Source organism: Pagrus pagrus (genome assembly GCF_965226575.1).
Source record: "Pagrus pagrus genome assembly, chromosome: 18".
In the NCBI taxonomy this organism is placed as follows: Eukaryota; Metazoa; Chordata; class Actinopteri; order Spariformes; family Sparidae; genus Pagrus; species Pagrus pagrus.
The window spans coordinates 25,004,378-25,028,460 of NC_140202.1; the positions used below are offsets into that span (position 1 = coordinate 25,004,378).

General features: G+C 40.2%; 2 protein-coding genes across 2 annotated transcripts; both read right to left on the reverse strand.

The window, feature by feature from the left end:
* Positions 1-5,931: 5,931 nt before the first annotated feature.
* On the reverse strand, positions 5,932-20,826 carry noto (notochord homeobox). Its single transcript, XM_084380518.1, has 6 exons — positions 20,616-20,826; positions 16,444-16,638; positions 15,625-15,687; positions 6,744-7,114; positions 6,444-6,631; positions 5,932-6,335 (listed from the first exon to the last, which is right to left on the reverse strand). Exons 4-6 carry the CDS (start codon positions 7,111-7,113, stop codon positions 6,129-6,131), a joined length of 765 nt encoding a protein of 254 aa, XP_084236644.1. The 5' UTR covers position 7,114; positions 15,625-15,687; positions 16,444-16,638; positions 20,616-20,826; the 3' UTR covers positions 5,932-6,128.
* Positions 17,763-20,275, reverse strand: LOC311274271 (E3 ubiquitin/ISG15 ligase TRIM25-like). Its single transcript, XM_084381813.1, has one exon. It carries the CDS (start codon positions 20,209-20,211, stop codon positions 18,535-18,537), a length of 1,677 nt encoding a protein of 558 aa, XP_084237939.1. The 5' UTR covers positions 20,212-20,275; the 3' UTR covers positions 17,763-18,534.
* Positions 20,827-24,083: the final 3,257 nt, after the last annotated feature.

Here is a 24,083-nt window from a genome sequence, read left to right on the forward strand (position 1 = left end):
AAGACGACAACAGAAACATCCTGACAGAAATGAATAAATATCAGAAGCTGCTGTTGAGGAAAGAAAGGCCTTTATTTGGTCTCTTCAGTCTTATCTAACCAGGAGCCCTTCATAATAAAACATACTTTAATGTTTGCATTTGATATATGGCTTCTATAGTGAATGATTGCACTACTTTTTATAATATATGTGCTAAAAAGGGCTGCAACTAATGATTATTCCCATTATGGATTAGTCTGATGATTATTTTCATGATAAATCGACAAATTGTTTAGTTTGTAAAATGTAGGACCCAAATTTCATCATTTATTGTCGTAATGATAAAGAAAAGCAGCAAATCCTCACATTTAAGAAGCTGGAAGCAGCAAATTTGGACATTTTTGCTTGAAAAACGACAGAAACGATTAATCGATCATCAACATAGTGGGACATTAATGTTCCTTTGGTCGACTAATCGTTTCAGCTGTGGTGATAAACAGGAATCAGCATGAGGATCAGCTATAAATCTGCTCTCTGTCCTCAGATCTTCGCCCCTGATGTTGATTAAACCATCAGACAGCAGAGGCCAGCTGCAGCTCGGGGTCTCCCTCTCACCTCCCTCTCCGTTCATTAATAAACTAATTGGCCATTTTGTTTCGCATTAGCGTTGTGTGTTCAGCTAATCTGTTCCACTTAAATACTTGGAAAATTTCACCCCGTTATAACGAGATGGGAAAAGTAGCACGTCGCTGCGTTTGTGCCACCTGCGTGAGAAGTGCGGTCGTTTAGCCACCTGTACGCGGCTGCGCGCCTCTGCATCCGCATAAACAAACATCCCGTTTTTAACACGGCTTAGAGAGAAAAATACGTGTTGATATCAGGAGAAGGTAGTTGTAGCTTCACCTGCGATGCTTTCATATCTTAAAACCGATTTTTAAGTATTTTACGACAGTGGCGTAAATCTGAGATGTTATAAAAATCGTAAAATGATCTTTTTAAAGCTACAGGCCGCTTTAAGAACACCGGAAATGACTTTTGCAATGACCCATTATGAAAAGCAGAATAAATGTATCTACTGTTGATTATCACAGACAGACTTACAACATTTTAGAGATTAGATGCGTAATTTCCCGATTTTTCTCATTTTATTCTCATGCGTAAAAGACGCACGTTGGATAAATTACGCATTCATTTGGAACCAGCTAATTCCGGGCGAGACACAGTTCCAGTCCTCATAAACGTCTTTCTATTTGTTCTCTAACTTGTCTAATTGTTTTGTTTTTTTATTTTCTAACCAGCTAGTCCCATTGAAATAATTTATAAATTGGCCAAGACAGCAGAATAAAAAGCACCGACAACAACGACAATAAACATCCAGGACGCATAAAAAGATAAACAAGATGTTCTGTTGCTCAACTCGGACAGGAACTGCTGCTTCCTGCGAGAAACAGACTCTCCTCTCCAAACAGGAGAGCGCCTCTCTCTCGTCAGAGCCCGTGTCAGAAGTCATTGTGCGGCTCCAGCGCGGCCCTTTCACTGCGAGACAAAGAGCAGCTTCTACTTCAAACGCTTGTAATGAAAGCTAATGACTATTAGATGGAGTAGAGGGGCCCTCAGCTTTACAAATAAAATGCAAAGGAGGATCCCCCCCCCCCCTTTTTTTTTTTTTTTTTTTTTTTTTTTTACAATACCCTTACTACCCTAAAACCCGCGCTGGTTAAATGAAGTGCACTCTTCATCCTATTGGAGGTGGAGGTTATTGCTCTCCATGAGAACTTTCACACCTTCACAGAGGCGCACGAGTCATGTGACCAACTGCTTTTCAACTTAACGAAGAGCGAAGACAGGCTCTCGTTGTTTTAGACAGGTTTATATTGAAAGAGTCAGCAGAAAGACACATATAACATATACAAATATTCATTTTTGAGTGTTGTCAGCAATAAGTCCTAATGCATTTGCTTGATGGATTCACCACAAACGTTTAAAATATATAATATAAAATATAAAAGTATATACATTTTACAAAATAGAAAAATAATAAAATGACAAAATAACAAAATAAAAAAACAAACAATTTTTTTGCAGGTTTTCTCACTGCAGGCCAGTGAGAAAATAAAAATAAAAAATGTATATAAAAATAAAACAAAAAAAATAAATAAAAAATGAAAAATACAAATGAAAATGAAAAAATGAAAAAATAGAAAAACGAAAAAATGAAAAAATAAAAAAATTGAAAATTGAAAAATGAAAAAACAGAAAAGTGAAAAAATAGAAAAGAAAAAAATGAAAAAATAGAAAAACGAAAAAATGAAAACACGAAAAAAAAAAAAAAAAATGAAAATTGAAAAATGAAAAAACAGAAAAGTGAAAAAATAGAAAAACGAAAAAATAAAAAAATTGAAAAATGAAAAATGAAAAAACAGAAAAGTGAAAAAAAGAAAAATGAAAAAATAGAGAAGTGAAAAAATGAAAAAATAGAAAAGTGAAAAAATTAAAAAATAGAAAAGTGAAAAAAATAGAAAAATGAAAAAATGAGAAAATAGATAAATGAAAACGTAAAGGCCTCAGCTGTCTTTAAATAATAATATTAATAAATATTATTGGGTAACTGGACAACTGCTTGTTTTCAATCCTGAAGCCTTAAAAAACATAACTGAGTCTAAATCCACAGCTGGTCGATGACGAAACCTCTCTGGAACGTTCAAGATATTTGTCATCATCAGATAATCTGCCAAATTCTATAATCTGTAAAATGGCAGGATATTAGGAGAAACGCCTTCTTCCTGTTCAGTTGGCTTGTTTGACTCCAACTGAAGCACCACAATAAATATTGGCAGTATACGTTTGTGCAAACCACAGGTGTGTCGACACTTTACTTTTCTGCATGTTCCAACTTTACGTTTCAGTGTTGTGCTTATGGTCCAGTTAGGTTTAGGCACAGAAAACCACTCAGTTAACGTTTGGAAAAGATCATGTTTTGGCGTAAAATACCAAAAACACAAGTGGAAATTGTCCTGAGATCTCGCCTGGCTGTAACTGTTCGAAAATGTCAACATGTCAACAAGATTATTATAATAAATGACAAAGAAAAGCTTGAAATCGTCTCATCTGAGAGGCTCAAACAAACATCTTCTGTCTTACAAAACTGACTTAAACAACTAATCAAGTTGTCAAAGTTGCTGCAGATTCATTTTGTCACTAATACACTAATTCTTTCAGCTCTAATAAACACAGTAAACACCAGCAAAGACGCAATATTGTCTAACTGAACAGTGTGGATAAATATAATAATATTATATAATAATAATAATAATAATATATATAATAATAAATACCTATCATCTCTAACAGGACAAAGAGAGTGAAGCTGTAACAGTGTCCTTTGATTACAGCTTCACTTCAGACCCTGTAGAGAGTCTTAAGAAACCCAGGGAGCGTTGGCATGTTTCCAGCCGGTAAGGTGCCCTGTGCTAATTGGGACGACGAGCCCGCTGACCCCCACCCCTCCCTCCCCTCTCCAGGACTCTCCAGGTTTTCCCAGGCCTCTGACTGCTTCTTTCTTCCCCCCTCAATGGGATTACGTTGGGCTGTGGAGAGAGGAGAGGAGGGGGGGGGGGCTCTGATTCCCGGCTGATCACATCAGAAACGGCTCTCTGGGGTTTTTACACAAATTCTGCTCCTTCAGCGGCGCTTCGGCCCTAATCAGACAGAGCGGGGGGACGCCAGGAGAGAGCAGGCGGGGGGTGTCGGACAGGAGAAAGAGATCAGCTCTGTTACTGTTTATTAAACTGGGCTCTTTGATACTGTCACCGGCCGGCTGCTCCCTGCAGCCTACAGTTGTGGTGTTTTTGGATAGTTACAGTTGTCAACGTTGACTTGATCTGACTGAAGTAACTTGTGATCTCCAGCTTGCATTTCATCTTTCTGCTCAGTTTCTTATCTTGTTTTTTTTTATGGTCGAGGAACTGATGTTGCTCAGGAAATAAAAAAGCAGTAGAGCAAAAGAAAGATGAGGGGATTGATCTGAATCGATGAGTTGTTTGGTGAAACATGCCGGTCAGTGTTTCCCAAAGCCCAACATGGTCCTCCAATGACATTTAAGTAATTCACATTCAAATAATTTTGACATTTTTCATTAAAAAATGACCAAAATGATCAAAATGATCAATATGGTTGATTACCGCTCCATTAATTGACCTATTGTTACAGCTCTAGTATTCTGTCTTCCAAAGGCAGAGCAGTGACTGAGGAAAGAGAAAGGGTGTCTAGTTTGAAGACTTATAGCCAAACAGACCAACAGACACGTGGCTGTTGGCACAGGCTGTTTATTGGCACTGATCTCCTGATTTCAGGTTGATTGGCTTCGATTCAGAGGTCACAGATTGTGTGAAAAAATATTAATCTACATAAACAAAATCTACGTGATCCTTTTTACTTCTTACTACATCATCACATCTTTATTTGCCTCTTAAATCACTGTCATCTTCTCTCTTATCTTTATCTTCAGTTAAGTAGTTTGACTGAAGCTTAAGCAGGTAACAGTAGAGTTATTACCACAATAACTTACTGCAAAAACAAAAGTAAGGCTTAGAGAGACGGATCGCCTCTCTGTGTTCCCATCATCTCTCTTTGTTTAGTACGACTAAGTCCTCCACAGGACGGGACTTTCAGGTTGACCACCCCAATTAGCTGCTCTGATGGACTCATTTGCTACATCCCAATCCTTTCTGCACGCTCTCCTCTCTCCTGTTTCATCCCTCATGTCTGCCAGGCATGCAGGCCTCAGCAGACAGCGTGAAGTCCCTCTCCACCTGGAAGCAAAGGGGTTTGAATAGAGCAGAGACAGGACACCTGCCGGCAGTGGGTGGGCCCGTCGGAGCCCCAGTCTGCAGAGGAGCAGTGAGAACAGGCGTACCGACCGTTTAAAAGGGATTAAACAGTGAGACCGAGCTCTGTAGCCCCGAGACAGACTGACCCCTACCACCCCGGGTTACAGATATCCCAGATAATCCCTGAGCTGGTTATTTATTTGCTTAGCTTAAATCAGAGGGGAACCCGAGTCAGACACAGACTTCAGGGAGAAACGGAGTCAGATCAAACCAGGAGGAAATGTCTCCATCATCTTCAAACTGGGCAATAAGGAGAGGTCAGAGGGTCGGATGATGGATTGATGGGGTACATTAGAGACGAGGTTTTCTCATCAGTGCAGATTAGCAGACCCTCATTTCTATAAACCAGAAAATAATCAGTTAATATCGTTTTAGTAAAGGTTGGGGAAAGTTTTTTGTAGAACAGAATCTCATCTCATTTTGTGCTTTCGCTTTAGTTTGATAATTCAGTTGTTCTCCAAACAAATAGTCTGCTAAAATGTGTCAGTATCAGCTGTCTAACTGGACAAAATGCCCCCGACTTTAATGTAAACCTGTGCTTTTTTAAATATCATTTAAAGCTCCTGAAAATGTGGCGTCAAAGCTTTAACATTTCTGACTGAATGAGCCACAGCCAAAGTTAAAATTAGGGAAGTTATGAAGAGTTTAACGCTGTGAATCTGCCTCATCAGGACTGAGAAATATGTGTCAAAGCGGTGAGAAAACATCACAGACAGAAATCTGATGAGAAATCAGCCCAAACTTCATCAGAATTTGGTGCACTGTGAATTTTAAACATTGATAACAGAAGTCAGGAGACCGATTACCTCAGAATTAACACGCAAAGCAGCAATTCATTTAAATTGTACGAGCTAAAAAGTTTAACATTTAATTATTTCTTGAAGTCACTTTGTCAGATTTTACAGAGCAGGACTTTATGCAGCAGAAGCTGGTTGAAAAGCTTTTTCAGGGCTGTAACTTGCAGTTTTCTGATTTCCCTTGTTTCACAAAATGTCACCTTTAACTTCTGCAACCTTTTTCTAACATGTGGCAGCTGAATGAGAGAAGAAGACCAGGAGAACGTTTCCACTGATGTCATAAAATATATTTCTGAATATTTCATCCAAATATACAAAAACACATGAAGTGAACTCATCACAGAGCAATAAATGTAGAAAATTAAATATATAACTATACATCTATTAAATATTCATATGGAGACAAACAGGCCTCCTTTCTCAGCTGTTTCTATGTACAGAGTCTTTTCTAACAGTCCAGCGGTCAGCAGTGATCTGTGGAGTCATCAGACACGTCGATATCCACGTCCAGGTCGGAGAACTCCTCATCCTCATCTCCTTCATCTCCGTGTCCCTGAGATCCGGGACTTTTCGGCGGAGCAGCCAGACCCAGTTTGGCCAGTTTGGCCTGCTGCTGCTCCAGACTCTGTTTGCGCCACTTGATGCGTCTGTTCTGGAACCAGACTTTGACCTGGAGAAGAAAACAAGACTCAGTTAGACACATTGTACTGACACGAGTATTCTGATAAGTTTTTGAGGCTACAGTTTACATGTTGTGTGAGCTTCAGTGTTTTCTTACCTGAGCTTCTGTGAGCTGCAGAGCGGACGCCAGGAGGAACCTCTCCGAGCCGACCATGTACTGCTGCCTTGCGAACTCCTTCTCCAGACGGGAGAGCTGCTCGCTGGTGAAGCTGGTGCGCATCCGCTTCGACTTCCCACCTTTAGTTTTGAACGAATGAAGCCCTGCGTTCACTTTGGACATTGAAGCTGCGAAGAAAGAGATGACACATTTTATCGCACTGTCGTGAAACAACGAATATGTGTTGATTTTTTTTTTTGACATTTATCTGGCTTTTGTAATGAAAACCACTTCATTTACCTTGTGCGTAAAATGCTCCACGACATGATGTCTGGTAGCTGAAAGGCGGGCAGCAGTAGACTGAATATCCAGGCTGTTGATGGAGCGCTGAGTGCAACATGTTTGGGGAGTAGACGTAAGGTGATGTCGCTATCGGTAAGCCTACGTGTCCGGAGAGCGGCAGAACCGGAGCTGCTGGTGAAGGAGGTGTCCGGCAGATGCGTGTGTCCTCCGGCTTGGCGAGCAAAGCATCGATAGTGAAAGATTTCCCACTGGGAGGCTTCGGTGGCGACGCGCACTGGCTCCCCTGGTAGTGTGGGTAGAGCGATGCTGGTGCGTAATTACGCACAGAGTATCCATACGGTCCGACTGGTCTGTTGGGCACCTGCATTCTGTTGGTTGTTTAAAAAAAAGTTGTAAAATCAGCACTGGAAGGTCTCTGCGGAGAAAGTTGTTGCTCCAAGTGAAGCAGGAGGAAGAATGCTGCTGCTCTGAGGAGTCTCCTAATTTATACTCGGGCCGGACGCAGAGGTGTCAACAGCCCCCCATCGCTCCTTTGTCTTTCTAAGTAGCAGATGAGAGAAACGAACATCCCGACAACGTACCCAATTAATTGGTGGAGTAGTACAAGCTGGGATTGTCAAACATCCTAACCCTTTGAATGACAAGGCTTTTGAAGAGTGGAGGGGGCAGGGAACTCAGGAGATTTACTGGGCTACAAATTCTTTGCATGGATCTTAAGTCCAAATGTAATCATTACCGCTGGGAAAGCCTTGATGTTGCCAAATCATCTTATTTGGAGCCTTTTAAGTCCTGCCTGGCCGACAGATGCTTTAAGCAGCGTAACAAGTCGATTCACGACTGGAGGCCTGACAGAGAATCTTCTGTTTTATTGATTTCATTTGTATCTTCTTTCCTCCTTTTACGCACTGCTCGACCTCCCGCTTCATGGCTTTAATTTACGTTTTTTTCTCAGCCAGTTGTTAACCAAGAATCACCCCTGTATGTAAACAGTCCATAATCTTTTTCCTGTATAAAATGAATGCGCCCTATTTCCAGAGTGTGTCTTTTAACAGCGGCGGTGTCGCTCTTAAAGCTGCATAACGGCCTGTGCGTAATTGAGGCGTCAAATTCAGCGGGTCGATTGTGGTGACAGATTGGTGCTGCTGGTTTAACCAAACTGCAACTGCAACTAATCTCAGCCTGTGCGTTAATCCACAGGTTGATCCACCCCTCCGTCCTTTGAATGTGGCTGCTCAGGCTGGGAAAGGCCTCCTGAAACAAACCCAAAGTCTAAAACCTTAAATAAAAGTTCATTTATTGGGCGTAAATACAAAGATGACTTAATGGAAGGCTCAGAAAACACGACCCTCACTCTGAAATCCATTTTACGCAGGAAATGATCATTAAACTTCTTTATTTTATTGGTTTGTCATCAGAGGTTTGGAGATGAAGCGCTCCGCGGCGTCTTTAAAGGAAGTGATTTGCCTCCTTACACTACCCCAAGACAAAGACATCCTCTCTTTCAACTTGGATTATTGCCAGCTCTGCAAACTCACCAGGCTCATTTCCATCATTTGGAGGTGGCGGTGAGTTTCTCCCGAGCTTTAAGTAACTGTTAAAACACATTTAAACACCGAGGCGAAGCGCTCAGTTCCCTTTGACCCGGGAGCGTTTTATTTATTCTCCTCCACTGACACTAGAATGTCTAATGAAGAGGGCAAACACAGACTTTCTCGACCTGCGTCTGAACAATAAGGCCGCTTCTTCTGATGCCTCCACGACCGGACCACCCACCCCCTGCACCGCTGTTTGCTGGCGTGCTCTGCAGAAAATCTCCCTCCTGATGAGTCTTTGAATTCACATTTTAGTGTCGAAACCTTCAGTTGATGACTGGATTTCAGATTTTAATTGGTTAAATCAGCTTCGGACAGTGTTTAATTTAGTGAGCAACAAGTTTGTTCAGTTAAGTGAAACAAAATAAAACAAGTGGAATTATCCTTATTATCTATTTATAAGTTATTATCAGCTCTCAATATCATTGCACTTTCTCATTTGGTTTTATTTTAGGTGACTTATATTTCTGAATTTATCTTATTTTTATGCTTATTTTACACTTTTACACTGTTTTTGTTTTGAGCAATCTTTGGCACTGGGATTTTTCTTTAGGATTAATAAAGTCTTATTTTATCTTTTATCTTATCTTCAAGATCAGATTGAATATGATGTCTAAATTATCAGGTCGTGGACACCTGTTGCAGTGCAAAACATTAATCAGTGGATTAATCCAAGTTTTGATTGACAGAAAATTAATCAGCAACTATTTTGATGACCAATTAATCTTCCAGTGAGAATAAAAACAGACTAGTTTCAGGTGGTAAAATGTGAATATTTGCTGGTTTTCTGAATGTACACAGAATAAATATCTTTTTGGACATTTGAAGGCATCACATCAAGCTCTTAAAAAATCTAATGGACACTTTTATACATTTTTTGGACATTTCAAAGGCTAAATAGTTAATGGTAGTATTGTAAAATGCACCCAAAAGTCACACTTGAGTAAAAGTAAAGATGTTGTGCTAAAATATTGCTTTGGTACATGACAAGTATCTGATATAGAATGTATTTAAGTACGTCTTCTTTGGCTCTGATGCAGCATGCAATCCACAAAGTGGTGCAAAAGTGTAGTATTGTGGAGTAAAAGTACAATATTTGCCTCCAAGTGTGGAGGAGTGGGAGGGAATTATCAAGTAAATATCTTAAAATGATACTTATGTACAGAACTTGAGTAAACGTACTTCTATCACAGGTTATCCGATGATAGAAATGATTGTTAGTTTCGACCCTAAATGCCACACCAAGAGGGAAATCTTATTGCCAAGTGCTCCTCCAGTATTCTGCCTCACTAAACACACACTGTTTTCATGATATCCGGGTTGATACCTCCTAAACTGCATCTCTGTACCCTCTAATGAGCGGAGCCTGAGCTGCTGTGGGGCTGCAGGGAAGCCAACGTGCTCCTCCTTGTGTATTGGAGCCAGACAAGGAATACACGGACCATTGTCCCCGAGAGTCCTCTTTTCATAGTCATGGCCTGAGAGGAGAAAGAGGCTGAAGGGCTGCTCTCTAATGGCCATCGTCCACAAATGAGGCTCTCACCAAAAAAGCTTGAAACTCCTCTTCAGCACTCACTCATTCAGTATCTGGGGTGGCTTACATGCAAAATGGTGGCTCTTTTTTTCCTGAATATCTCAGTGTGACTTTTCCTGGAGCCACCTACTCAGTGCAAACAAAAGTACAGTTATAAAATCATGCAAACATAGATCAAACTATATCGAAAGGTTGCCTGGTGTTCACATTCTCTCTTGCATATTATAATTTGTTGATTATTTGGCACTGCAGTGTACAAGCAAAAATAAAAAAGCACTTGGCATGTGTCGGATATTAAAGATACAATACGTTTGCATATAAAACAACTTAACTGAGTAGTTTTACAGCAGATGTACAGATGTCTGAAACAATTATTGTGGGGAGCAACATCCTAAATGCTGCAGAATACATGCAGGGTTAGCCTAACCCTCACCTGACACAATCATAAACCCTAACCCTTACCATTTCTGTTCACCCTAAGGTGATGTCTTCAAATATCTTCTTCAAAAACCTAAAGACTCTTCATTTACTCTCATAAATGTGGAAAATGACAATGAAAAGCAACAAATTCTTACATTTAAGAAGCTGGAACCACCAAATATTTGACATTTTTGCTTGAAAAATGCCTTAAATTATTTATTTATTATCAAAATAGTGAACTCCTGCAATCAAAAGATACAATTAATCGACTAATCATTGCGACTCTTTAAAAGTACATATGTTTTCTAAGCAAAATGGGCTTAAAGTTTCAAAATAAAAGTCCTCTTTATACACGAAGGCCCTTGTTGTAGAATGAATGTTATATTATTGGATGTACTGATGAATGAACATGTTATCAGTATATTTCATATATAAACTTTTGAAATAACATTTTCGAGTATCGTGTTAATCCAGTAAAGTGAAAGGACAATATTTCACGCTGACACTCCACCTCTGGATGTAACTTTGCCTTTCAGTCGGTGATCATCATCCAGGTTTCTGATGACATACATCAGATTAATTTTAGAGTTGTAAAGTGTCTCAGCTCTTTTTTGCATATAAAAACCACAAGACTTGACCTTGTATAGACTTTTCTGCTCTGATCTCGAGCAAAGAGTTGTGAGCTTCACTCCTTTACAAAAAAACAGTACCATTTATGAGGAGTTGTGAGGATCAAAGTCATGAGCTCCAGACAATGGATGCCTCAAATCAACTTGCCTCTTATGGCGTATGACAGAGGAGTGAGATGTGCAGAAATAAGAGCGACAGTGAGTCGGTTCTGTCTCACCTCCCGGCTCAGTTCACACATGATTGAATGGAACAAAAGCGATGGAGAAACACTGTCATCATTATTATTATTGAGGTGAAAGGGGGATCATTTTCTCACCTGCCCAACACATTCAACAGCCACTGTAACCTGGGCCTTTCCTGTCCACGCACATCCATCGCTAATGAGTTTATGAAGCCATTTACAGAACGATCCACAACGACCGGCCTCTGCCACCTCGCTGCAGGGACCGAGGGGTCATTACTGGGACCTGCTGGGCCTTGGCCCTCACCTTGACTATGAATGGGAGTCCAGTAAACAGCCAGGTACGCTCCGTCTGGCTCCAATACACATCCAGGCTCTGCTGTGGGTCTGAGGAAAGTGTTTCAGCAGCATGAGGAGCCTGATTTGATGTAAAGGTACAACTGAGACACCTGCTCTTCTACATTTGATGCTAGCTGCAGGTGAAAACTTCAGAAGTAAAATGGTGCCTGGCTGTTAATTTAAAAGAATTAAAAATAACATTTGTTGACGTAACACAGCTGTCAATGTGTGCCAGCTTAGAGCAAATAAAGTGAGTTACAGTTTTACAGCTAAGAAGGAGTAAATGAAATGAAATGTATTTCATTTTCACTGTAATTTACATAAATAACTCATTAATGATCCTCCTGTCTGGATTAACCCTTCATGGTACAACAAAATGAGACAAAGACCACACTTTAAAAACATGTCTGACCATGTACGCCTGTTTGCAAAAGTCCAACGAGCCAAGTATTTCTGTTCATACGGAGGTTGTAAGAGTTTTATATCAAAAACATACAAAGCAGAGGAGAGAAATACTTTTGGTTTGGTCTGAGTCAAGTCATGTCAAAGCAAGTCTCTAGAATACAGACCATCGCCTTGATAACTACGGTGGCCCTGAGGGCTCAATGCACTGCAGCTTAACCTCTTTAACCTGTGTGGGATCATCACTGCAGCTCAATTTTCAGGCTTTTTTTTTTCCATAAAAAAACATTAAAATTCTCGTCTATCTCAGGATTTTTGCATAAAGAAGAAGTAAAGACATTACTTTTAATAATTTTTTTTTTTTTCATGCAATTAGCAGCCATGAAAATTATGGCCAGCTTTTGTGTATTTCTTAACATAAGCATCATACAGCATAATGGACGTATTTGAACGAGCAGATACCAAAAATCACACAGTGTGACAATTTATTTTTCTAAGTGCTCAGGGGGAAAGTTTGGAAAATGTGCAAAAAGACAAAACAATGGAAACTGTCTCCAGTGGACGGTAAAAAGTGATAGATTTGCTTGTTGTTGCCACCGTTTGTCACTCTTGAGGTTATAAAGTAACTGGTTTGAGATAAATTAAACTATATTTACACATTTGTGGGATAACCAACATTACAACTTCACTGTGGCTCTCATGGGAGCTGGGCTGAGACACATACATGTCCAAACATGAACGCTCTTGCCTGCATGCAAAAATATACAGTAGATACATGCATGGACGACTGCAGCAGGGACAGACATGATCAATTATGTGCAGACAAATGCCTTATTGTTCACCTATATTTATTCCAGGCACCTAAATATATAAATATCTTAATGTAGGAAAATATAAATCAAGAAACCAAAAAGAAAACAGCGGCACCAACAGTAATGAATTTCTCATATTCGCCTGTAGCTCCCTCGTATTTTGAACCCTGGGGAGAATAGGCGTGTCGCAGCCATGTCCGGACATGTTCATGACTTTTTGGAAACAGATCCCATCGTCGTCTGTGCTACTTTTTGTCTTTAGTTGTCCTTTTTTGTCTTTGTTAGCTTTTGTTTTGTCTATCCGAGTGTGTTCTATTAAGTTGCTGTGCGTTGAGCTCTCAGGGCCACCGTAGACAACACATTTAACCTTTTGCCTTGTGTTAATCGTGTATTTTATATAGCATTTTTATTTTTATTTTGTATTTTAAATAGATTATATCTAAATCTACATTATTCTGGGACTTGAATATGTCCAGTCGTATAGCAGTCAGATCTAGAAATCCTCATTTTGCACTCGAGTCCAAGTCGAATCTCACTAATCGAAGAGCTAAGATTTGAAACCTCATTAAAGGTAAGCAGTTTATATGATTGGACTATTATTTATTGTGCCTGTAAGTGACCGTACGGGACCCCAACTCCAAACAAAGAAAGACTTTGTATCAGTCTTCTATCCTGTCAGGATGTTTCTCGGCCAAAACCTCTCAGCCCTGCTCTCTCTCTCTATAAGGCGGCCTAAATTAACACACAATCAGCTAAACAGTTAAATGTGAAATGAACTGCCTAATTCCAGCAGTGATTCTGCCTCTTTTGCATGTCACTATGCAGATTGTGTGTGTTTTTCATTTACATGTGTGGCAGGAGGGGAGGACCTCCCTCCGCTCACTGCAGCTCGCTCCTCCATTAGCATCGACGCCGGCGCTGTGAAGTGCTACTGTATGAGCTGCTCTCCTCGGGGCCTAACAGCGGCCATTTAGTGCCAGCAAGTCCTCCATCCACTCAGAGAAAATGACCGTCCATGTCATTACCAACTTAATGAGGGATTAACTTTCTCCCTGAACGGTTTCTGTTGACTGACATGACCGTCCTGTCCTGGGAACGCTGGATGTGTGTATTCGACCTGTCTGACACTTTCATACATGCAGGACACTGCAGCACTGAGCTGAGGACGGAGGATGTAGCGAAGGCCAGCTTATGCAGGAATTTAACTCATATAGGATATTTTATGAGTAATTTAATAGAGGACAGCTTCAGACATGACACTATGCAATATGCTAACTTTGTAGCCACGTTTATGCTCCACCACTTTGGTCCAAACTGAGATATCTCAAGAATTATTTGATGGATTTTCCATGAAATCTGGTTCAGACATTCATGTTTCCTTCAGGATGAATTGTAATGACTTTAATGATCTTCTCACATTTCATTTAACGCCATCCTCACGTTCATTTTGAGCAATATTATATTTAAAATGGATCCACAAAGTTATGTCATTTCTATCATCACACATTATCTGCCTCTGGCTGCAGATCTGAGATGCTGTGTCATCACATTGTGCCTGTCTGCACCATTCAGACCATAATATGAATTCAACGATGAGCTGATTCTTCTTCTGTAATTCTTTTTCTCGAGCTGCTGTCGCTGTACATCACCGTGATTAGCTCAGCTGTTTCAGGGCGATGAGACCGGTGATGTGAAACTGTATTTATTCATCACCACAGCCTCGTATCTGCTGCATGTTCCACTTCACTCAGTCCCGTCTGCTGCACCTACATGAACCCAAACAGCAGGTGCAGTTGGAGACGCCGACACATCGCTTTGCACTTGTTGCACGATTTCAGTAGGGCCTTTGTTTTAAAACTCTTCTCACCACTTTATGAATGCTGACAGATGTATGAAGAGATTCTCTCTGATGGTTTGTGTTGAGTTAGCTCTTAGTTTGGCTTCACCTCATGTTCTCAGCTAAGCTAACCGGCTCCTGGCTGTAGCTCCAGACTTACTACACAGATATGAGAGTTGGTTAAAATTTGAAGAAAGGAAACGTGTTTTTAACAAAATGCTGCAATACTCCTTTAAGTCTGACAAAGCTGAGTATGATCCAGTGTGCAGATACTGTCTGTTTTTTTCACTTAATGGAGGTTTTGTATGATCACTGTTACCAAAAACTGTCAGAAAATGTCAGAAAAGGTTAAAGGTCAGCTGATAACTCCAGAGGAGTTTCATTCATCATTTTGTAGAAAGTGTAAGTTTCTCATGTTGTAATATCTCATTTAAAACGAAATGTTGTCATTTTTTCACGCTTCACTCGAGGGAACATGGCCACCAGTTTTCTGATAAATGCACAAAAAGCAAACGTCCTGTGGACTTTTCACATCGCTGCTATATGAAACCAATCAGCAGCTTTTTAAAGGGGCCCCTTCCCCAGGTGCATTGAGTTCTCTGTAGAGACCCCCCCCCCTCCTCCTCCACCCTCTTTAATGGAGGTGAGAATTGGCGGGTTGGACTTTAACACTTGACCTCTGTTTACACTTCCTGTGGGTGTCAGGGCTTGTCCATAAAGCGCCGCTTGCAGGACTCGGCTGCATTGAAAGCGGTGGAGCACCCCGGCGCTGCGAGCTGAATGCTCCGCTGCTCCGGGGCTGTGATTATTAGGACAGGCCATTTCCTCTCCTCACATTCTCTGTTTGCTTATATTACTGCCACACTTCCTCGACCCCACACACACACCTCCCCCCGGGCCCTTTTATAGGAAAATGATGACAAACCTGATGATTCAACCTGACTGTTGCTCTCAGCTTCAGGCTGCTTTGTAACAGGGATCAAATGGATGTTTTCAGTCAGAAATGGAGATTGTTTCTTGTTTTACTGTGACTTTTGTATTAGTTGTAGGGCTGCACATAGAGAGTATTTTCTTGTTGAACCGATCAATCGTTTGGTCTGTTGAAGGTGACAAACCACCAACATCACTCACCATCGCAGTCTGCAGGAGCCCAATATGAGGTCTTCACGTATCTTGTTTTGTAGCGCCAACAGTCTAAAACCAAAGATATTCAATGTAAGAGACAGGAAGGAGTTATGTCTTCACAATCTAGAAACATCACATGCTCAAATTCAATTTAAAAATGATGTTTTCTCTTTAAATTCACGGAACGAATCATCTCATCTTTCCTGAAAATCTCAACAACACAAAGTCACTGTAAAATGTACTTGTTTTCAGTGAATGTGCAGACCTGTGTTAGCGTGTTAAAGACTTACAGCTTGTAATGGCATTAAACTGTCTTTTTTGACCTGTTTTTTTACCCTACATAGCAAAATAATTGAGTTTTTCTCAGTTAAGACGTGTCTGAACATTTTTCAGGCACCGAAAAGACAGAAAATATGATAGATGTAGCGCTACAATACATTAAAAACCTACTGAATTATCACAAAACGTCATAGTAACTACTTAAAATAATGACAATTATTTCTATTCTTGTATACAAATGATAAGGGGTCATATTCTTAGTGCTTTACTTTGTGGATGTTCTTGTCTTTGATTGTACTTATAAGACACCTGCAGGCCTCTCAGCTGCAGGTGGCGGACGGATATTCAGGCGTCAACAGTGAAAATCTGAATCTGGAGTCTCACTCGTGGAGAGGACCTACATGCACTGACGAGTTATTTATATCCCAGTATGCACATAATTTCAAGGCCTTTCTGGTCAGCTGGAATTGACAGCAGAGGCATGAAGCTGTTTATGTTTTGGTACATGGTCACAGAAAGTCTCTGAGTTTCAGGAATCAGACAAACCCTTTCCTGCAGTGTGTTGTCCCCCATAAAGAGAGGCCTGTATTTCAGCCTCCACTCCTCCTCTGGACTGATGACTCTAGCTTCAGGTTTACAGTCGTCCCACCTTCGTTGTCGTCTATTGTGTCTGTCCGTGTAACTCTGAGCTGAACAGAAGACAATCAGCGGCTCCAGCAGCAGATCAAAGCAGCCGTCTCCCTGGAGAAAGGACCAAACAAAGACAGACATGTGGACGGTGGATGTGCTGGCAGCAATAATGAGCGCAGACAAGCCCACCTAAAGGACCGATGCACCTCACTTCCCTGTCTTTTAACTTATGTAAAGAGTGCAGCTAATTTAGTGTTTTTACAAGAGCTGACTGGACACTTCAAACAAGACCACACACAGGCTGACAGGTAGACACGAAGTCTGCTGAACGTCTGCTGACATCTGGTGGACGAAGGAGGGACAAGTGAGGAAAGTAGTCAGACCTCTTATGATCCAAAAGTACTGTTACAAGTAAAAGTCCTGCATTGAAAAGTAAAAGTACATTAGCATTAAAATGTACCAAAATATAGCAAGTAGCAGAAGTGACTGGATTACAATGACTGCTGCATTAGAGTATCTTAATCCACAATCATTTATTTGTTGGTTTTGTATTAATAATCCCAATTTAATAAGTAAATAATGTTTTCAAATATTATAGTGGAGTCAAAAGTTGGCTGACAACATGTAGTGGAGTAGAAGTATAAAGTAGCAGGAAATAGAAATACTCATGTAAAGTACTGTAGCATAACTTAAGAAGGCCTACAGGTATTCTAAGTAGGGCGCCAGATATAACATTAATTATATCAAATTTATAAAAGACACCTCAGGGTTTTCAGCCTCAATAAGCGTACACACCACAAAAAGTCCAAAGAAGTTTAAAGAAAAATCAAAAGCATTTCCACTTCAAATTTAAATTCCAGTAATTATTAAAACTTTTAAATTCGACTCTTGTTAACATAATCAAAAGACTTCAGTACAGTTCATGATTGGTCCTGGGTCATGTAAGAGAACAGATCAGATTTCCCATGTTAGGAGCTGTAGTTCACACATGTATCAGCAGCAAAACCCGCTCTGATGATAGTGAAACCTGGTCCTGATACTTGGTCTCGCCCGTGGTTTTTCTCCAAACACTCCTTCCTTTCCAGACCATAGACGTATATACATATGTTCTCCAATGTGCGTCCTTGAAGTGAAGGTAAAAAGTTATTCAGTATAGATTTTCCTCTGTAATTAAAATAACAGCAGGTGGAGCCACACACACATTTTCATATTTTCTCCATCAGCTTTGTTTGAAACCCTGAAATGAAGACGAGAAGAAACTTTGTTCATGTTTGTTTATTCATGATGTGAAGCTTCAGTTTGTTCACACGTCCCATCAGTAAAGTCTGTTCAGTGACTGTCGTTCAGTGATTTCATGAACAGATTCGCTTCATCTCAGCGACCAACAACAAATTCATCAATGATCATTTGTAAATCGATTCAGACGACAAGAACAACATTTAGTGGATCAAACAAATAAATGTAAATAGAGGATTCTTTAAAACGTGGTGAGAACTGTATGGGAGCTGATTTCTGCCACTAAAAGAAAAAACAATAAGATGGAAACTTGAGAATTACAATATTTTCATGGTGAGACATAATTATGAGAGAGTCAAAAGTATGACATCAGAAATTAAAACGATCCGTTACCATTATGAGATAAAAGTCAGTTTATCATCTCATGATTGTGTTTTCATTTCAATTTTGAGTTTTCACATTTCTTTTTCTATTTTTCTGGCAGAAATGAGCTTCCATAGCACAAAACATCTACAATAAATGAAGGTCTGCTGCTTTCTGTCTTCAGACTCACGCAGTGGAAGAGAAACAACAATATACAAATACATAAGTACAAATATTCAACATGCAGTCAGAGCACAGAGACGCTCACATTTTAATAAAAAGACAAATCAGCTGAGGTAAACAAACCTCATCAGGAGCAGCGAGAGCCTCCTATGCCACAACGATCAGCAACAAACATGAAGACAACATGAGACTGATTTAACTCAGTGTCCCTTAAATGTCTTCTGTCTATTTCAGTTTACAGAACTCAGCAGAGTCTCCAAAGTTACCCAGCCGAAGTCCAGCATAGAGAGGCTGAGTGAATGTGGTCTGGACTCTGTGGAGGAGAGTGACGGTGTCAGAGACGCTGTAGAAGGACAGAATACCTGCACTGTGATCCAGGTACACTCCAACTCTGGAGGACAGAGGACCTGAGACGAGAGTTTTGACATTGTTGTGATAAAAGTAATAAATGTTTGTGTAACAATATAATGACCAAGATTTGTCATTACATCCAAATAGAGATTCTCCTGTCGTCCCTGCTCTGCTGATATTCTTGTATGCGACTGCTACACCAACTACTCTCCCTCTCCACTCCACCTCCCAGTAACAACGTCCAGTCAGACTCTCTCTACTCAGGACCTGAAACCTGTCAGTGAATCTGTCTGGGTGACGAGAATAAGACTGTGGTTGACTTGTGCATGTTGCTTTTCTGTTCCCCTCAGATAATAACATCTTTGTGTATGCTGTGTTTGGATCCAGTGTGATGTCAGATGAATATCTTAAGAGTCCAGCTCTGGTCTCAGGCTCTGGTGGGTTTGACAGTAAAACATCCGCTTCAGTCACCATCAGTGAGATGTTTGTCCATGTCTTTCTCAGGAGGTCCTGTAGTTTGTCTCTGACCTCTGACACAGCTGCTGTCACGTCCTCAAAGTACTTCAGAGGACGGATATTGATGCTGGATGAGTGTGTAGACTCACTGAGTGCTGACAGTGAGGGGTAGCTGTGTAGAAACTGGTTGTGATCCTCCGTGTGTGAGAGCTTCTTCAGCTCAGCGTCTTTCCTCTTCAGCTCAGTGATCTCCTGCTCCAGCTTCTCCTGAAGCTCTTTGACTCGACTCACTTCAGTTTGCTGCTGGGATCTGACCTGCTGCTTCACATCAGAGCGTCTTTTCTCCATGAGACGGATCAGCTCGGTGAAGATCTTCTCACTGTCCTCCACTGCTTTATCAGCAGAGCCATTGATGGCCTCCACCTCCTGCTGAAGCACCTTCACATCCTTCTCTCTGTCCTGGATCCTCTGCTGGATGTTTTGTCGGCTCCCCTCCAGCTCTCTCTGCCTCTCAGTCCTCTCTGCTGCAGCTGACACTGTGTCGTGGCCTTTATGTTCGTCCACAGAGCAGAGGTAACAGATACACTGCTGATCAGTACGGCAGAACATCTTCATCACCTCATCATGACGAGAGCAGATGTTCTCCTGGAGCTTCTTGGACGGCTCCACCAGCTTGTGTTTTTTAAAAGTAGGTGATTCAAAGTGAGGCTGGAGGTGTTGCTCACAGTAAGAGGCCAGACAGACCAGACAGGACTTAACTGCTCTCAGTTTCCTCCCAGTGCAGAAATCACAGGCCACATCTCCAGGTCCAGCAGAGCAGAGATCAGCAGGAGCAGCTTGGAGTCCAGTCTTCTTCAGCTCCTCCACTAAAGCTGCTAACATGGTGCTTTTCAGCAGGACAGGCCTCTGTGTGAAGCTCTGCCTGCACTGAGGGCAGCTGTAGGTTTTCTTCTTCTCCTCTTCATCCCAGTGGTCTCTAATACAGCCGGTGCAGTAGCTGTGTCCGCAGGGAGTAGTCACCGGATCCTTCAGTAGATCCAAACAGATGGAGCAAGAGAAAGTGTCTCGGTCCAGCTGAAGTGCTCTCTGCGCCATTTCACCTCTCAGTGCCAACGAAGTCTGAGTTTCACTTCCTGATAAGTGAAACTAGTTTGAGCTCTGATCTGAACAGCGTGTTTGTGCAGTGAACGTCACGTGACGCCTCAGCGAGCGCTGAATCGTGCGTCGACGTCGCCGCCATATTGGATGTGGCAGATCTGCTTTCTGTCTGTTTCGCATATATTCGTACGTGTTTAATGGGTCAATGAGAGGCATTAACTTATAGCACTTTTTATAAAGTTCACTCCATTGACTTGTATTAGTTCATGGGGCAGATCTGCATATATATATATATATATATATATATATATATATATATATATATACGTATATATACACACACACACACACACACACACACACATATATATATATATACATATATATATATAATAACTTACCTTTTTAAACTCTTTTAAACTCTGATAGAACTGGGAGAGAATCAGGTGGGTTCATACAGGGAACAAAGCAAGCCCCAAAAAAGCAACTACACTTTAGAAAACAAGCCCAAAAACCTGCAACCCGCGACTGACGATATTTGCAAGCGACCTTAAAGAAAAACAAGCCCAAAGTCGCTTATAACAAGCGGACTTGGCAACACTGCTGTTGTGCTTTCACCCACAGGTGTGCACTCATTGCATCACTTTTGCCACGCCCACACTTTCACAGCCCCTCCTCCCCCTCACAGCAATCTCTGCTGTGAAAATAATATTATTTATGATAGTTTTTTTATGTAAAACTAACAAAATAATTCATTTAAAAGATTTTCCACAAAAAAAACATTAAACAATGAAGAAATGGTGACAGTATTCAAGTGAACAGTGAAAAACTAAATCAAACAGACAGAACAAAATGAGGAAAAGGACTTCTGAAATTATCATGATATAATGATCTGTCAAACACAAGTGACACTGATGACAATAGAGACATCATTGATGTCAGACTGCTACAGTGTCATTCATGGTACGACCACTAGGTGGCGCCAGAGAACAGGGTTTTCAAGATGTACAGGTTAAAAGCTACCAGAAAATATCAGGAGGCTTTTTACACGTTTATAGTGATAATTTTATTTTCAAGCAAAGATACTGAATCAGAGAATGCAAATACTGTATGTTGTAAATTGCTCAAATTAAAGAATAATATGTTAGATATGCAGGATATATGATGTCGTATAACATTAATGAGCCGGTGAGCTAACATGCACACTACCAAGAATAATAAAGTGTGTTAATTACACTTCTATTAGTTTTATATGTTTGTGTCCTCTCCCTTGTCATGCATTAAAATACAGGTGTAAAGGTGTAAACAGCACTAACACTGCCCCCATGTGGTCAAAACACAAAACAACATTAAGACACTTTCCTGACGATTAAAATATATTTATTGTAAATTGTTTTGCATTCCCACACTGAAATGCTTTATACTGTTTATATATATATAATTTATTTTCAAAGAGAAGAATCAAAGTCTTTCAGCAGAAATCCCTCCAGTTCAGGGTCAGAGTTCATATCTCCCTTGGAACAAGAAAGTGTCAGCTGTTGCCACCATTGTTGTAGTCCACAAGTAGTAGTAGTACTCCTATTTTTGATTGTACCCACCTTGCAGTACCATAAATAACCAACAGGTGGCACCATGCTACAAATAAACACTTTTATCAAGGCTCTTTTTTTGAGTTACTGTCACATGCTGTATATCACATGTATGGATCGTATACAGTCTGTGATCTGGGTCATTTAGTGTTGAATACACTAAAAATGAAGACATTTTCTTTTGCATTGTTAGGAATATGAATTTCTGAATTAATTTAGAGGAAAATTATTTCACTTTCAATGATTATTAGTTAATTTACAGCACTGCAAGTATAAGAGTTTGTCTTCAAATGAGCCTTTCAAGTGTAAAAATGACTGTAACGAGTGAAGGAAATGTGCAAAATGTTCCTTCAGAACATTAGTGTGGAGTGTTTTGAGGATGGAGTTAATTTATTTGTTGATCATCATCTAAAGATGCTAAAAGTGCAGTGAGGTGGTGCAGTGTTTAAGGTGTGAAATACATAATGATAAGATTATTTTAATAGTAGTTAATTCAGTAAATTCAGTCTTGAAGCCCACAGGAAACGTCCTCTGACCTCTGTTTTTTATAAATTGTATGTAAAAACCTCAGAACAAGAAGTTTAACTCCTCCAGAGCTGAATGACATCAAATGAATCCAGCTTTAATAAAGACTCCGTCAGTCGGGACATCGGCGTCGACTGCTGTTAATTGTTAAATTTATGAACATTTAATAACGTTACCTTTGATACTTGTTGAACTTATTAACTTTTAATCCCTGACCTCCTCCATGATTAATAACTCTGTCTGATCCCTTTTTCAAATGAGGGCCTCGCTCTGCCTCTGACAGATGGGCTGCCCAACTGCTGCCAACTGCTTTCCATGAAATATGCAGGATGTATGTAACACACACACACACACACACACACACACACACACACACACACACACACACACACACACACACACACACAGACATACACTCACACACATACAGACATACACTCACACATACACACACAGCACGTGGCCCCTCAGTCTTATTAGCAGTCAAACAAAGGGGCTGATATCTGAACAGGAAGTCAGTCTTTTCTGTGAGTTCATCAGCAAGACGGAGACACAAAAATCATTTACATAAGAAAAGCAGGCAGGTATAATAGAGAGAGGATGGATCAGTGACAGTGAGACATTAAACTGCAGCCCTGACGAGCAAACATGACACTAAATATGTCAAATAAATCTCATTCGCTCATTTAATTACTTTCAGACAAAAAGGCAAAAGTCTGAAGTTTCTCCTGATTATAATTTAAGACTAATCTCACTGGAGGTTTTTAGTTAAAAGTTATAATTACTTGGTGCTCTCAAAACTCAACATAGCAAAAATATATATTTACACATACGTCTCTCTCTCTGTAAATGTCTGAGTTTAAAATCTAAGGAGCTCCTGATCGTAGAAGTGTAAATGCAGCTGATGACCGAGGTCTTAAACAAAGCGTTTGGGCCCTGAGCACGCAGGCTGCATAGATTAACATCAGCTAATTAGAGGCTCTAAACAGTCGAGTGTATTCACACACAAATTCTCACAGTTTTTCAGTTTGGAGCAGGAATCAGCAAACAGACACTTAAACAATCTGCTCAACACAATTAACCGAACCCTCCGTCTCACATGTGTAAATCTGCAGCAGAGCGAGCAGGGCGGAGGGCCTGCTACACATGTACATTTGAAGAGAGACGAGATGTTCACCTCTTTGAAAAGGTGACGCCTTTTCACTGACTACTGCACCACTGAAGTCATCTGTAGAGTTGAAAGTGTAAAGTGTAATTGTTTGTCTTAAACCTTCCTGTAAATGTTGCTTTTATAATGTTTGGCTGTGACCCCGTTGATGATGTGTTTTTTGTTAGTAAGACACAGAGAGTACATCTTTGTATAAGTAATAATCTCTTTAGTCTTGTTAGGGCTGGGTGTCAACAGTTCTTCATGCTAATGGCAACATTTTATTTGATTTTCAGCACAGATACCAAAAAACAGATCCATTTCTGAAACTTTAATTTAATAAAAGAAGACACTTTTACTCATATTATATTTTTAAAAATATATTATTATATATAATGTGTATATATATTTAAGATACGGCCTATTGCTCCCACGTCAGAACATGAAAAAAAGATCAGTATCATGTTATAACGTGAAACGTTTATTGTTCAAACAAGATTTTTATGTTTATGTTATTAAATCATACACACTTATCATATTGTAACAAGAAACATTTGTTGTTATGTTGTTGTTATAAATACTACTTATCTTGTTATAACAGGACATGT